A 12,603-nucleotide genomic window follows, 5' to 3' on the forward strand; every position below is an offset into this window, starting at 1 on the left:
AATCGGCTAATGTTAGCTCAATTAAGTTAGCTCAGCTATGGCCGGGTATTTCCCCCTCCAGTTATCTGTTTCATGTGTCAAGTTCGTCATCTGAAATCTGTAACTTATTTGTAATTTTATCGTGTAAGTTGTCCACAGTGTTTGCAGTTTTACAGGTTATAACAAGCTCCTATGTGACATTTAAAAAGGAAGGATATCTCCAGGCTCCTCTTAAATGTGATATTTGGATCGAGCACTTGACAAAAGTAATATGCCTTTTTCACAGAAATTAGAACGCACATCCGGTTCAGCGTTTGTTGTGTAAAGCGACTTCCGGTCGAAACAGCAATAAATGAAGCAAAATCGAGGCGTCACTGTAGCATCCCTCATTGCACAAATAATAATCAGTGACAACCATATTTGAGTTTTAATGAGTGCTTTTCTAAACGATGACTGTCTGACAAAGAAGTGGATGCAGGCTATTTGACACATATTTGTGCAATAATTATGATCCATTAATGACCTTTTAAAATATTTTTGATTTAAGCAAAGTTATCATTAGGTTGCAGTTTTGGGATGTGGCACGATTCATTAATGCAATTTAAACTTTAAGAGTGCGTTAAAATAGAAACAATGCAAAGTCCTTGAGCATGAAAAGCAATATAAATTTAGTAGCATCTGGCTCTGGGCTTAGGGACAAGAGCAGAGAGCTTGTCTCGTATCTTCATGTGTTCTTCCAATATTCCAAAGCAGATTAAACTTTTTGTAAATTGTCAGAAAATTGAATTAGATATTGTGCATGAGCAAGTACAGCATCCCAGTGCTTTTATACTAATCCCACCACACTTTAATACAACACTGTTTTATTTTCTCCCTGCAGTATCTCCGGAGATCCTCTCAGGGTCCAGTCCAGTCCGATGCACTGGAAGTGGAAGCTGATGTGATTGTGGATAATGTCATTTAAAATGTTTTTGTTTTTTTTAGCTTGCTGATAGGTTAGGGTTAGGTAAAGAGGCAGTTTTAGTTTTGTTTCATGTTTCATTATTTTGAAGTTTAATCAGTTTGTTCTATGTTAGTCCAGGTTTATTTTCATGTTAATTTTATATTTCAATTTAACCCAAGTCGGTTTCAATTGTATCTGTATCTTGAAATAAACTACACTTTGGTTCACTTCAGCTCATCTTCAGTGGACTACATTACACATATTATAGACATGATTCATGGGTCTTTTTGATTTTAATTATCTTTCTAGATCTTTTGTCTTAATTTTTAAATTTGAAAGTTCTTAATAAGGTGCTTTTATAAAATGATTGTCATATATACATTATATGCAAAAAACATTGAGAATGTTTAAATGTTTAAACAAGTGAATGGAATGTTTTAAGAATGTTTTTCATAATCTTAGAAAAACATTAAGAGAACGTTTATATAACGGGAGAATTGAACATTCTAATAACGTTTGAATAACGTTCTTATAACCAAGGAAGAACATTAATACAACATTTATGTAACAAAATAATTGAACGTTCTAATAAGGTTTTGAATAATGTTCTCATAACCAAGCAATAACATTAATACAATGTTTTATAACAAGATAATTAAACGTTCTAATAACATTTTTAATAACGTTCTTATAACTAAGAAATAATGTTAATACAACGTCCAAAAAACTGGACGCTTTGAACGTTCCTAGAACATTCAGAAATAAAGTTTTTATAACTTAATGGGAACGTTATGGAAACGTTCTTATAACCTAAGAATTGAATGTTCCAATAACGTTTGAATAACGTTCTTAAAAACCAAGCAAGAACGTTAATACAACATTTATATAACAGGAGAATTGAACGTTCTAATAACGTTTTGAATAACGTTCTTATAACTAAGAAATAACGTTAATACAACGTCCAAAAAACTGGACGCTTTGAACGTTCCTAGAACATTCAGAAATAAAGTTTTTATAACTTAATGGGAACGTTATGGAAACGTTCTTATAACCTAAGAATTTAATGTTCCAATAACGTTTGAACAACGTTCTTATAACCAAGCAAGAACGTTAATACAACATTTATATGACAGGAGAATAGAACGTTCTAATAACGTTTTGAATAACGTTCTTATAACTAAGAAATAACGTTAATACAACGTCCAAAAAACTGGACGTTTTGAACGTTCCTAGAACATTCAGAAATAACGTTTTTATAACTTAATGGGAACGTTATGGAAACGTTTTTATAACCTAAGAATTGAATGTTCCAATAACGTTTGAATAACGTTCTTAAAAACCAAGCAAGAACGTTAATACAACATTTATATAACAGGAGAATTGAACGTTCTAATAACGTTTTGAATAACGTTCTTATAACTAAGAAATAACGTTAATACAACGTCCAAAAAACTGGACGCTTTGAACGTTCCTAGAACATTCAGAAATAAAGTTTTTATAACTTAATGGGAACGTATGGAAACGTTCTTATAACCTAAGAATTGAATGTTCCAATAACGTTTGAACAACGTTCTTATAACCAAGCAAGAACGTTAATACAACATTTATATGACAGGAGAATAGAACGTTCTAATAACGTTTTGAATAACGTTCTTATAACTAAGAAATAACGTTAATACAACGTCCAAAAAACTGGACGTTTTGAACGTTCCTAGAACATTCAGAAATAACGTTTTTATAACTTAATGGGAACGTTATGGAAACGTTCTTATAACCTAAGAATTGAATGTTCCAATAACGTTTGAATAACGTTCTTAAAAACCAAGCAAGAACGTTAATACAACATTTATATAACAGGAGAATTTAACGTTCTAATAACGTTTTGAATAACGTTCTTATAACTAAGAAATAACGTTAATACAACATTTATATAACAAGAGAATTGAACGTTCTAATAACGTTTTGAATAACGTTCTTATAACTAAGAAATAACGTTAATACAACGTCTAAAAAACTGGCCACTTTGAACGTTTCTAGAACATTCAGAAATAACGTTTTTATAACTTAATGGGAACGTTACGGAAACGTTCTTATAACCGAAAATTGTTAGCTGGGTATATATATATAGGCTATATATATATATATATATATATATATATATATATATATATATATATATATCAGAGTTTCCGCTAGAAAAAAATGGTGCCGGTCAAAGTTTGACCGGCAGAGGTTTCGTTTTCCGGACATTTTGATAATATGCCGGTCAAATATCGCCTCTTAATTAGTCAAGTTGAGGAAAACTGGAGGCAGGCTATATAACTTAAAAAATGACATAATCAGGCCATATAGAATGCAACATGTTTATTAGCCTAATTTTCAAATAGACGGAAAAAAAAACATGAACGTCCGATTGGCGTCAATCAACGCCAATTGTTTTTAGCCTACTATGGTTTCACATTCATAGTTTAACAAACCAATACCCCTTCCCCACATAAAATATCTGAAGCCTATTGTTTTTACTCAAGCGAACTTCCCAGTGTCTCTCCACAACTTGCAATGCGCATAAGCCGCGTAACCTTGTTCTCCGCAAGGCGACTTCGCTGCTTCGTCTTGATCCGATTCTGCAGCGAGAACCCCCCCTCTGCAGGAACACTCGAGACCCATTTTCTACTATGGTTTTGTACGTTTCTTCATTCGGATCTATTTGCGATCCATTCCATTCTAAACAAACAATGCAGTTTATGCTTCGTCCTTGTTTCATTATTCATTAAGATAATAATTAATAAATGCACGCATAATTATCAGTGAACTTGATAAATGTTGCAGATATGTTTTGCTATGCATGCACAAACAAATGCCTTTCAACTTATATGTGCAAAATTCAGAATAAAATGAATGTGCAGCAATTTGTACAAATAGAGTCTATAGGCTACGTGTTGTAGCCATTAAATAAGCTCATTTAGTTTAATATTTGTTAAAATATTATAATGTTATTTTTTTTAATTTATGTGGATTATTAAAAGTGAACCGCACGTGTAAGATAGTGTGCGCAATATCGAGAGACATGGAGCGGGTCAGACATGATCTTGACCACTTAATTAAGTTTTTTGTTTTGTAGAAAGCCTTTTTTGAAGTGAATTTCGTTTTGAATAAATTGTATCGTAATTTTAATAATTTTTTTATCAACCAATTGCCTAAATTTAATATAATTATAATAATTTTTAATATAGCAGACGATAGGCCCACATGACGGCGCCCGCGCGGTCACTTGCATTGCTCGTGAACGGGAGCGCATCTCATCCTAATTTAACGAAACTCATGCAGCGCGTAGGCCTCACAGACATGAAATATATCTTAAGAAAGCTTGAAATGTCTTTTTAACTATTTAAAACGAAAAGAAATAGGCTACTCTCTGATTATGTAATCCATGATGTGCATTTCTCTCTATAGGCGCGTCGGAGATGGCGATCGTCAACTTCATCTTTACAGCTGTTGTTGCTGTTAATAAACTAAAAATAATAGGCCTATAATTTTAGTCGCTGTCCTCAGTGTCCAGAAAAGCGCTGAAACGGAGATGAAGGGGAACCCGTTTTTATTTATTTTTTGGCTTATTTTAACTGGCCCATCCAGTTTTCTGGAGGCCCACCTACAATCAAAATCCGGGCGCCGCTAGTGCTTCGCAGCGGTCTGATATCAAGAAATAACAGACCGCATTCCACATTGAAATTCAACCAAGCCATGTAATAATGTTTAATAACTTTCAAACGGTAGAGCCTGTTCATTTATAACAAAGCCAAAGGTCGATGTATTTTTGCTTTATACATTTTAGGCTTATTCTCAAATTCAGATTGTGTTAGGGGGCGGGATTAGGCAATTTTAATCGGACAATTTGACCGGAGAGATTTAATTTTGTCGGACATTTCATTTTTTTTCCGGCCAATGTCCGGCAATTACCGGACAACGGAAACCCTGATATATATATACATATATAATATTTTTGCCATTTGATAATCGCAATTTCGCTTTTATTTGGATGAATCGTGCAGCCCTAATTCTGATCAGTAATATTAAAACATTTAGCATTGGTGTCATTTAGTAGCCTGGAAATCCAGACTTAAATCTAAAAGATAAATGGTCTGGCATCGACTAATGAAAATCGCCCAGCTCGAGGGGCGGCACCAAGCGTGCATTTGAAAATCTCACTGCACGCAATTGGATAACACTACGACCAATCACTACTATAAACCCCATAGCCTTAGCTACCAGCGGAGCTAACTGGTAGATTAGACTCTTACCGTATCCGGTCGGCAAAACGATCCTTGCAAAGGAACGATTTGAGCGCCGTCTTCTGTTCCAGTTTTAGATAAAAAGCCAAGTCTAACTCATTCATTCTAGCAGCCAAAGCCGTTTCAAACAACTGGTGTTCATCCATAGCCATCATGCAATGTTTACTAATGACTTCGACGGCACAGCGCTGTCGTCATCTGTTTAGCTCGCCTCTGGCCCGCCTATATCCGATAACCCGATGTGATTGGTGCAGCTCAGATCGAGGGGCATATTTAATGAGCTTCATTACTCGACACCAGAGTAACTCGCTGAGCAAATTCAACTTGTGCTCTCGTGAGAACTCTGGATTACCAAGGTAGTCATTTAGCATATTCAGCGTCTTATAAACGCAATAAGCTACTTGAGTCTATGAGCTACAGTGATTTTACCACAGTTAAATCGTTTTGAAATAGCAGAGAGTCAGAGGACAGCAGCAGCAGCAGCATTAGGGAACGCTCACACAGTTTAGGACTGTGAGAGCTAAAATATCCCCCCAAACAAAACCACACCTGGCAATCCTCTAACAATTTATATGCTTAGTAATCTACAAATATACACGGATAATTTGCAATATGTTATAATCAGATGAGTCCTGACCACCCATGAGTTAGCAGAATCAGGGGACAGCAGCAGCAGTATGTTCTGATCAGATGAGTCCCCTGACCATTCATGAATTAGCAGAGTCAGGGGACAGCAGCATTATGAGGAGATAGCAGCCGCAGATAGGGACAGCATTATCAGCATGAGGGGATGCAGCAGCAGCATAAGGGCTCTCACTTTATTTTGACTAGATGAGCTATTCCCCCCAAAACAGAAATTGAGTGTCTCGAACGGTGTCGTCTGAGCCACCCTAATTTAGCAATTATATTATGGTAAAAATTATTCATTAATTACTGAAATGACTATTCAAGACCACAATAGCTAAAACATGCTGTTACCTAGAATTATCTGTCTTTGAACTGTTTTGACAGTCTACAGTGTAAGCGCTATGAAGAGATGACTAAGCCACCTTCTGAGAAACAAGCTAGATGAAGGAATTAAACAGCTTTTTACCAGCGTACAGATCAGCAGAAGCGAGCAGCAAGCATGTATGAGCAACTGAATGTGCTTTAAATAGGGCGCCTTGTTTGAGCTTTGGCCATTGAGCAGCGAGGGGAGTTAACGAGCTAATGCAGCTCAGCTGGAGCAGATCAGCTGACGGGACAGTGTTGTTAGCAAACAGTATTAGCAGCGTCTTGACTACCTGGCCTGCCAGAACTGACGCTGACGCTCCATTTCTGCTTACCGCAGGCTCTACACTTTCTCTCTGTCCTGATCCTCCTCACTATCCTCATCATCAGCCACAGGAGCTGATGAAGGTCATGCTGCAGCAGAAAACATTTTGACACATTTTACAGTGTCTGCTTGAAGGGCCTGTGTCTATTTTTCACGCTATTTCTCTGCACATTCCTTGTGTTTTTTCTTCATCTCTCAGACTATTTTGACAGATACACACTGACACACTGCACGCTTGCTCAAAGCCCAAAGGGGGAGGTGTTTAAAGACGTGATTGGACCAGCCCAGTGTCAATCAAGAAAAGATCCAATGGGCCAAGGTGTTTCATGGGCCGGTCAGCTATCAGGGAAAAAAAACTGACGCAGACTTTAACTAATGCATTACACCGGCACGCACTTACTTAACCCAGCGCCGGCAATTAAGCAAAACGAATGGGCCGCCGATGTACGAGTTTTATGGTCGTTAAGACAAAAAAAAACAGAAAAAGAAAAAAAAGTATGAGCTGTCGGCCCAAAAGGTACGTCAGCCCACTGGAAATCTCCCGGTAATCCCGATGGCCAGTACTTGCTGCCTGGGCATAGAGTGCATTTCAAGCGAAATTTTTTGTCCTTTCGAGCAATAAGCTGAAAGTAATGTGAATATCGCCACTGGCCGAAACCCCCTGTCTCCGTCTCTGTCTCCATTTCCCGCTCCCCTTCGCACCAGCAGCTACGTCACTCAAATCGATCTCTATGACAACGGTGCAAGCACACACACACACACACACACACAGACATGCACGCACCACTTAAACAGATCAGAGCTTTACATGCAGGCAAACACGGCTTGGGTAACGCAGGAAAGCGTGTTCCTATAGTCTAATAAAGTAGTGTAGTTACCGATATTTTTAGTGTAATGCATTTGTAATGTGCCAGAGAAAGCAGGTGGAAGCGAAGATATAAACGCAAGGTTTTAATGAAATAACACATAGAACAAATAATAAAAAACTTTAGGGATAAAGAAACAAAACCACGAGAATGACAAGACTAGAAGCAACCCTTACATGTACAACAACTGACAAAGTAACAAGTGAAACACAAGGGCTATAAATACACAGGGACCAACAAGCTAAACAAGATAACAAGGGGGTGTGGCTAATTAGAAACACCTGGGGATACTAATAAACTAGAAAAACTACAAAGGACTACAAAACATGACACAGAACAGGAAATAACTAAAGTCCACACAAGACGAGGGAAACACAAGACAGGAATCATTACATAGCCCCCCACTTAAGGAGTGGATTCCAGACACTCCTCAGAAAAACAATAGTCCAGGAGGGTGGTGGGTCTGAGGCGGATCCCGGGGCGGGTTGGAGGGCCAGGCCCATGGAATGGAAGAGGGCCTGGAGACTGCGACAGGACGAGAGGCCAGGGTGGAGCAGCCAGTGCTGGCGACCAGGGTGGAGCAGGCTGTGCAAGCAACCAGGGCAGAGACGAACCTTCAAGCGGCCAGGGCGGAGACGAACCTTCAGGCGGCCAGGGCGGAGACGACCCCTCAGGCGGCCAGGGCGGAGCTGAAGGACCCTCGGGCGTCCAAGGCAGAGATGATGGACCCTCGGACGTCCAGGGCGGAACAGGAGACCACCCCTCTGGCGGTCCTGGCAGATCAGACTGGTCCGGAGGTGTATTGCCCCCCCAAAAAAATTTCTTGGGGAGGCTTCCCGGTAAAGAGTCCTGGACCAGCGATAAAGAGGGCCTTGAGCTGGGCAGGACCAGTGGCGAAGAGGGCTTTGAGCTGGGCAGGACCAGCGGCGAAGAGGGCTTTGAGCTGGGCAGGACCAGCGGTGAAGGCTCTGTGCTGGACGGGACCAGCGGTGAAGAGGACTCTGAGCTGGGCAGGACCAGCGATGAAGAGGGCCTTGAGCTGGGCAGGACCAGCGGTGAAGAGGGCTTTGAGCTGGGCAGGACCAGCGGCGAAGAGGGCTTTGAGCTGGGCAGGACCAGCGGTGAAGGCTCTGTGCTGGACGGGACCAGCGGTGAAGAGGACTCTGAGCTGGGCAGGACCAGCGATGAAGAGGGCCTTGAGCTGGGCAGGACCAGCGGCGAAGTGGGCTTTGAGCTGGGCAGGACCAGCAGCGAAGAGGGCTTTGAGCTGGGCGGGACCAGCGGTGAAGGCTCTGGGCTGGACGGGACCAGCGGTGAAGAGGACTCTGAGCTGGGCAGGACCAGCGGTGAACGCTCTGTATCGGCAAAAGTGACGTGAACAGTCTCTGGATCAGCAGAAGCGACGTGAACAGTCTCTGGATCAGCAGAAGCGACGTGAACAGTCTCTGGATCAGCAGAAGCGACGTGAACAGTCTCTGGATCAGCAGAAGCGACGTGAACAGTCTCTGGATCGGCAAAAGCGACGTGAACAGTCTCTGGATCGGCAGAAGCGACGTGAACAGTCTCTGGATCGGCAGAAGCGACGTGAACAGTCTCTGGATCAGCAGAAGCGACGTGAACAGTCTCTGGATCGGCAGAAGTGACGTGAACAGTCTCTGGATCGGCAGAAGCGACGTGAATAGTCTCTGGATCGGCAGAAGCGACGTGAACAGTCTCTGGATCAGCAGAAGCGACGTGAACAGTCTCTGGATCGGCAGAAGCGATGTGAACAGTCTCTGGATCGGCAGAAGCGACGTGAACAGTCTCTGGATCAGCAGAAGCGACGTGAACAGTCTCTGGATCGGCAGAAGCGATGTGAACAGTCTCTGGATCGGCAGAAGCGACGTGAACAGTCTCAGCTGGCATGACGTGTGCAGGTTCGGCTGGACTGGCGTGAAGTGCAGGCTCGGCTGGACTGGCGTGAAGTTTCTCCACCTCCCCTACAGTGAAGGGGAACCACAAAACTGCAGGACAAAGTCAATGTACTGTACCAGGGTCCAGCTGGGGTCTTCCTCTGGTAAATTTAAGCTAATGTCCTGTTCTAGTCCACTCCAGAAACAGTCCTTCAGCCTAGCCTCATTCCCAGGAACGAGATGACTATAAAAAAGGAACTCCTACACATAACTTTCGATGCTGCAATCATCTTGATAAATAGAACAAATTTTGCTCAGTGGGTCCCAGCTAGTACTTGCTAGATCCATAGTTGGTCAGTTGTTCTGTAATGTGCTGGAGAAAGCAGGTGGAAGCGAGGATCTAAACGCAAGGTTTTAATGAAATAACACATAGAACAAATAATAAAGAACTTCAGGGATAATGAAACAAAACCACGAGAATGACAAGACTAGAAGCAACCCTTACATGTACAACAACTGACAAAGTAACAAGTGAAACACAAGGGCTATAAATACACAGGGACCAACAAGCTAAACAAGATAACAAGGGGGTGTGGCTAATTAGAAACACCTGGGGATACTAATAAACTAGAAAAACTACAAAGGACTACAAAACATGACACAGAACAGGAAATAACTAAAGTCCACACAAGACGAGGGAAACACAATACAGGAATCATTACAGCGATACTTTATTTTGTTACCCAAAAAAGTAATATCGTTACTGTAATCCATTACTTTGTAACTCGTTACCCCCAACACTGCCTATAAAAACTGTTGTATTATTTTTGCTGGTGGGATTCTCTCTGATATTTGTCTGAGATCCTCTGGCCGTGATTAAAGCATATTTGAAGCCATTGTGTGGAGTCTGTTTAGCTATTGCTGTGAGAGTTAGGGGACTCGGCCGATGTCGATGAGGAGGCGCGCTAGAGTATAAATATTATTGAACGGGGATGTCGATTCTAGACGAGACCCAGGTAGACTTAAGTCAGGTGCGAAAGAAGAAACAATCTACCATTCCCGTTACTTTCCATAAAAAGTAACTAAGTAATGGAATTAGTTACTTTTTAAGGGAGTAACACAATATTGTAACACAATCCTTTTAAAAGTAACTTTCCCCATCACTGGTCACATGCTCTAACAGGTGTGTGTTCTGTTCATTGTCCTTGAGACACGTTTTACCCAGTTTCCGCAACCAAAAAAAAAAAACTTAATGACTTCATTTTAAATACAAAATAATTCAATAATATTACTTACCCTGTTTTACAGTGAGGTTGACTTTAGTGGTGATGTGAGATCCACACCAGTATATCCCAGAATCCTCTTCTCTCAGATCAGTGATGTTTACAGTAAAGACTCCAGTAGAAGCTTCATCACTGAAAGAGAATCGATCATCTCTGATCGTCTCCAATGAAACTCCATCCTTCACACACATGGAGGGTTCTTGTGCTTTGCAGAAGCATTTCTGATGTTCATCATGATGTTTGCACTGGATTGACACGTCGTCTCCTTCATACTTAGTCAAGTTCAGCTCTGGAAATATTAGAAGTATAGACCATCAATTCACAGCCATAGTTTCACATATTCAGATGTATAAACCTTCCTCACCCTCGTTCATGATGACGATCAGATGAGTGTAAAGATAATTCACGTCTTTCTCTAATGTAACTGCACACCAGTATTTCCCAGCATCCTCTGCTGTCAGTCCAGTGATGGTCCCAGTGAAGACACTTGCAGTGACGTCATCATTCAGAGTCAATCTGTTAGTCTTGGTCTCTTTCTCTTCTCTCACAGTCTCATTGAGAGTATTTCTATCTCTAGTGGAGCACTTCCCCTTACAGAGAGACTTTGACTTTGATTTATAGATTGAATCATAAGGGCAGAAGATCTCAGCAGATTCTCCTTCACGTCTCACTACTGGAGCCACTGCAAACAAAGAACAGTAATATTTTACATTAATTATGGTTCTCATACAATATTTCTGTAATGTAAACAATAATACTTCAACTTCTCAGGTTCATCACCAATATCATGTCTGATCAATTCTACAACACACACTGATTTTAGAAACTTTTATGTGAGATTTGATTGAAAGGTTGTTTTACTTACTACCAATATCTAAATGAACAGTATTAATAATGGAGTAACTGTACGAGTGTCTGTTGATCCAAACTCCACATAAATAAACTCCTCCATCATCTGGAGTCACAGCAGTAATTCTCACACTGAAGAGGTTTTTATGTCTGTCATCAGAAACACTGAATCTTTTGGTCTTCTTCGAGGTGCTGTAAATCGTCTCAATAGAGTCTTTTCCTTCTTTGAATATGATCTTGGGATCATTAATATGATTATGTGAATATTCACAGCTGAAGGTTGCAGTTTCTCCAATATTCACCATCACTGTCTTTGACATATTATAACATAAATCTGTTGTTTACAAAAAAAATAATAATAATAATTTATACAGGCTTTATTAGGATCAGGAATTTTACTACACCAAGACTTTGATCTTAAAATGACTGACCTTCTTCCACATTTAAAGTCATATCTATACCCCACTTGTAAAGAACACCAATCCAGTATCCTCCAGCGTCATGTTCATTCAAACCTCTAATGTAGATCATAAGGTTTCCCTCATTATTTCTAAACAATGTGAATTTTCCATTATTGATCCATTTATCATGTTTCATATCATTCAATATACTTCTCCACTCAGGTAATTTGTTAAAGCTTTTAGTATTTGCACTGAACCAAGTCTTCTGTGAATCAACAAGAAGACTTCCTCCAGAATATCCAGTGACACTGACGCATCTCACTGCACCTGTCAATCAGATTGATACTGTGATCAGAAACCTCATGAACAGAAAACAGCATCATTACTGCAGTGATGAAAGAGAAAAGCTCTGACCTGAGATCAGGGAGAAAGTGAAGAAGATGAGGAGGATCTTCATTGTGAGTTGAGTTCAGTCTTCTTTATGCTGAATGTTCTCTGTGTGAATCTCTCTGTCTCTACATCTGTCTGCTTTAGTTCCTTCCTCTTTCTTCAGCTCTTTATCAGTAATGATCAGCTTTACTGGCTCCTCCCACCATCAGCTCTGACTGAATATTACATTAATCACACTGAAAGAGCGCCACCTAGTGGAGGTTACAGTGTCTGATACTGAGAGCTCACACAGGCTTCATCTTCTCTATAGAAGGTCTATGCAACAAATGTATCAGCATTGATTAAATCCTCCACTAGAGGGATGTATATAAACATATACGTGTGAATTCCCTGAGG

General features: G+C 40.3%; 1 protein-coding gene and 1 long non-coding RNA gene across 2 annotated transcripts in view; one reads left to right on the forward strand and one right to left on the reverse strand.

The window, feature by feature from the left end:
- LOC311074842 overlaps positions 1-1,154 on the forward strand; it is a 2,037-nt gene extending 883 nt beyond the window's left edge. The window contains exon 2 of the long non-coding RNA XR_014604374.1: positions 860-1,154. This is a non-coding gene — a long non-coding RNA (uncharacterized lncRNA). The remainder of the gene's footprint in view (positions 1-859) is intronic.
- Positions 1-12,349, reverse strand: part of LOC311078354 (polymeric immunoglobulin receptor-like) — a 21,547-nt gene extending 9,198 nt beyond the window's left edge. Inside the window, exons 1-5 of the mRNA XM_084107118.1 lie at positions 12,232-12,349; positions 11,848-12,144; positions 11,433-11,750; positions 10,932-11,249; positions 10,581-10,856 (exon numbers count right to left, since the gene is read on the reverse strand). Of these exons, the coding sequence (XP_083963244.1) occupies positions 10,581-10,856; positions 10,932-11,249; positions 11,433-11,750; positions 11,848-12,144; positions 12,232-12,274 (1,252 nt within the window). The 5' untranslated portion in view covers positions 12,275-12,349. The remainder of the gene's footprint in view (positions 1-10,580; positions 10,857-10,931; positions 11,250-11,432; positions 11,751-11,847; positions 12,145-12,231) is intronic.
- Positions 12,350-12,603: the final 254 nt, after the last annotated feature.

The sequence above is a fragment of the Abramis brama genome, assembly GCF_963993115.1.
Source record: "Abramis brama genome assembly, chromosome: 2".
Taxonomy (NCBI): domain Eukaryota; kingdom Metazoa; phylum Chordata; class Actinopteri; order Cypriniformes; family Leuciscidae; genus Abramis; species Abramis brama.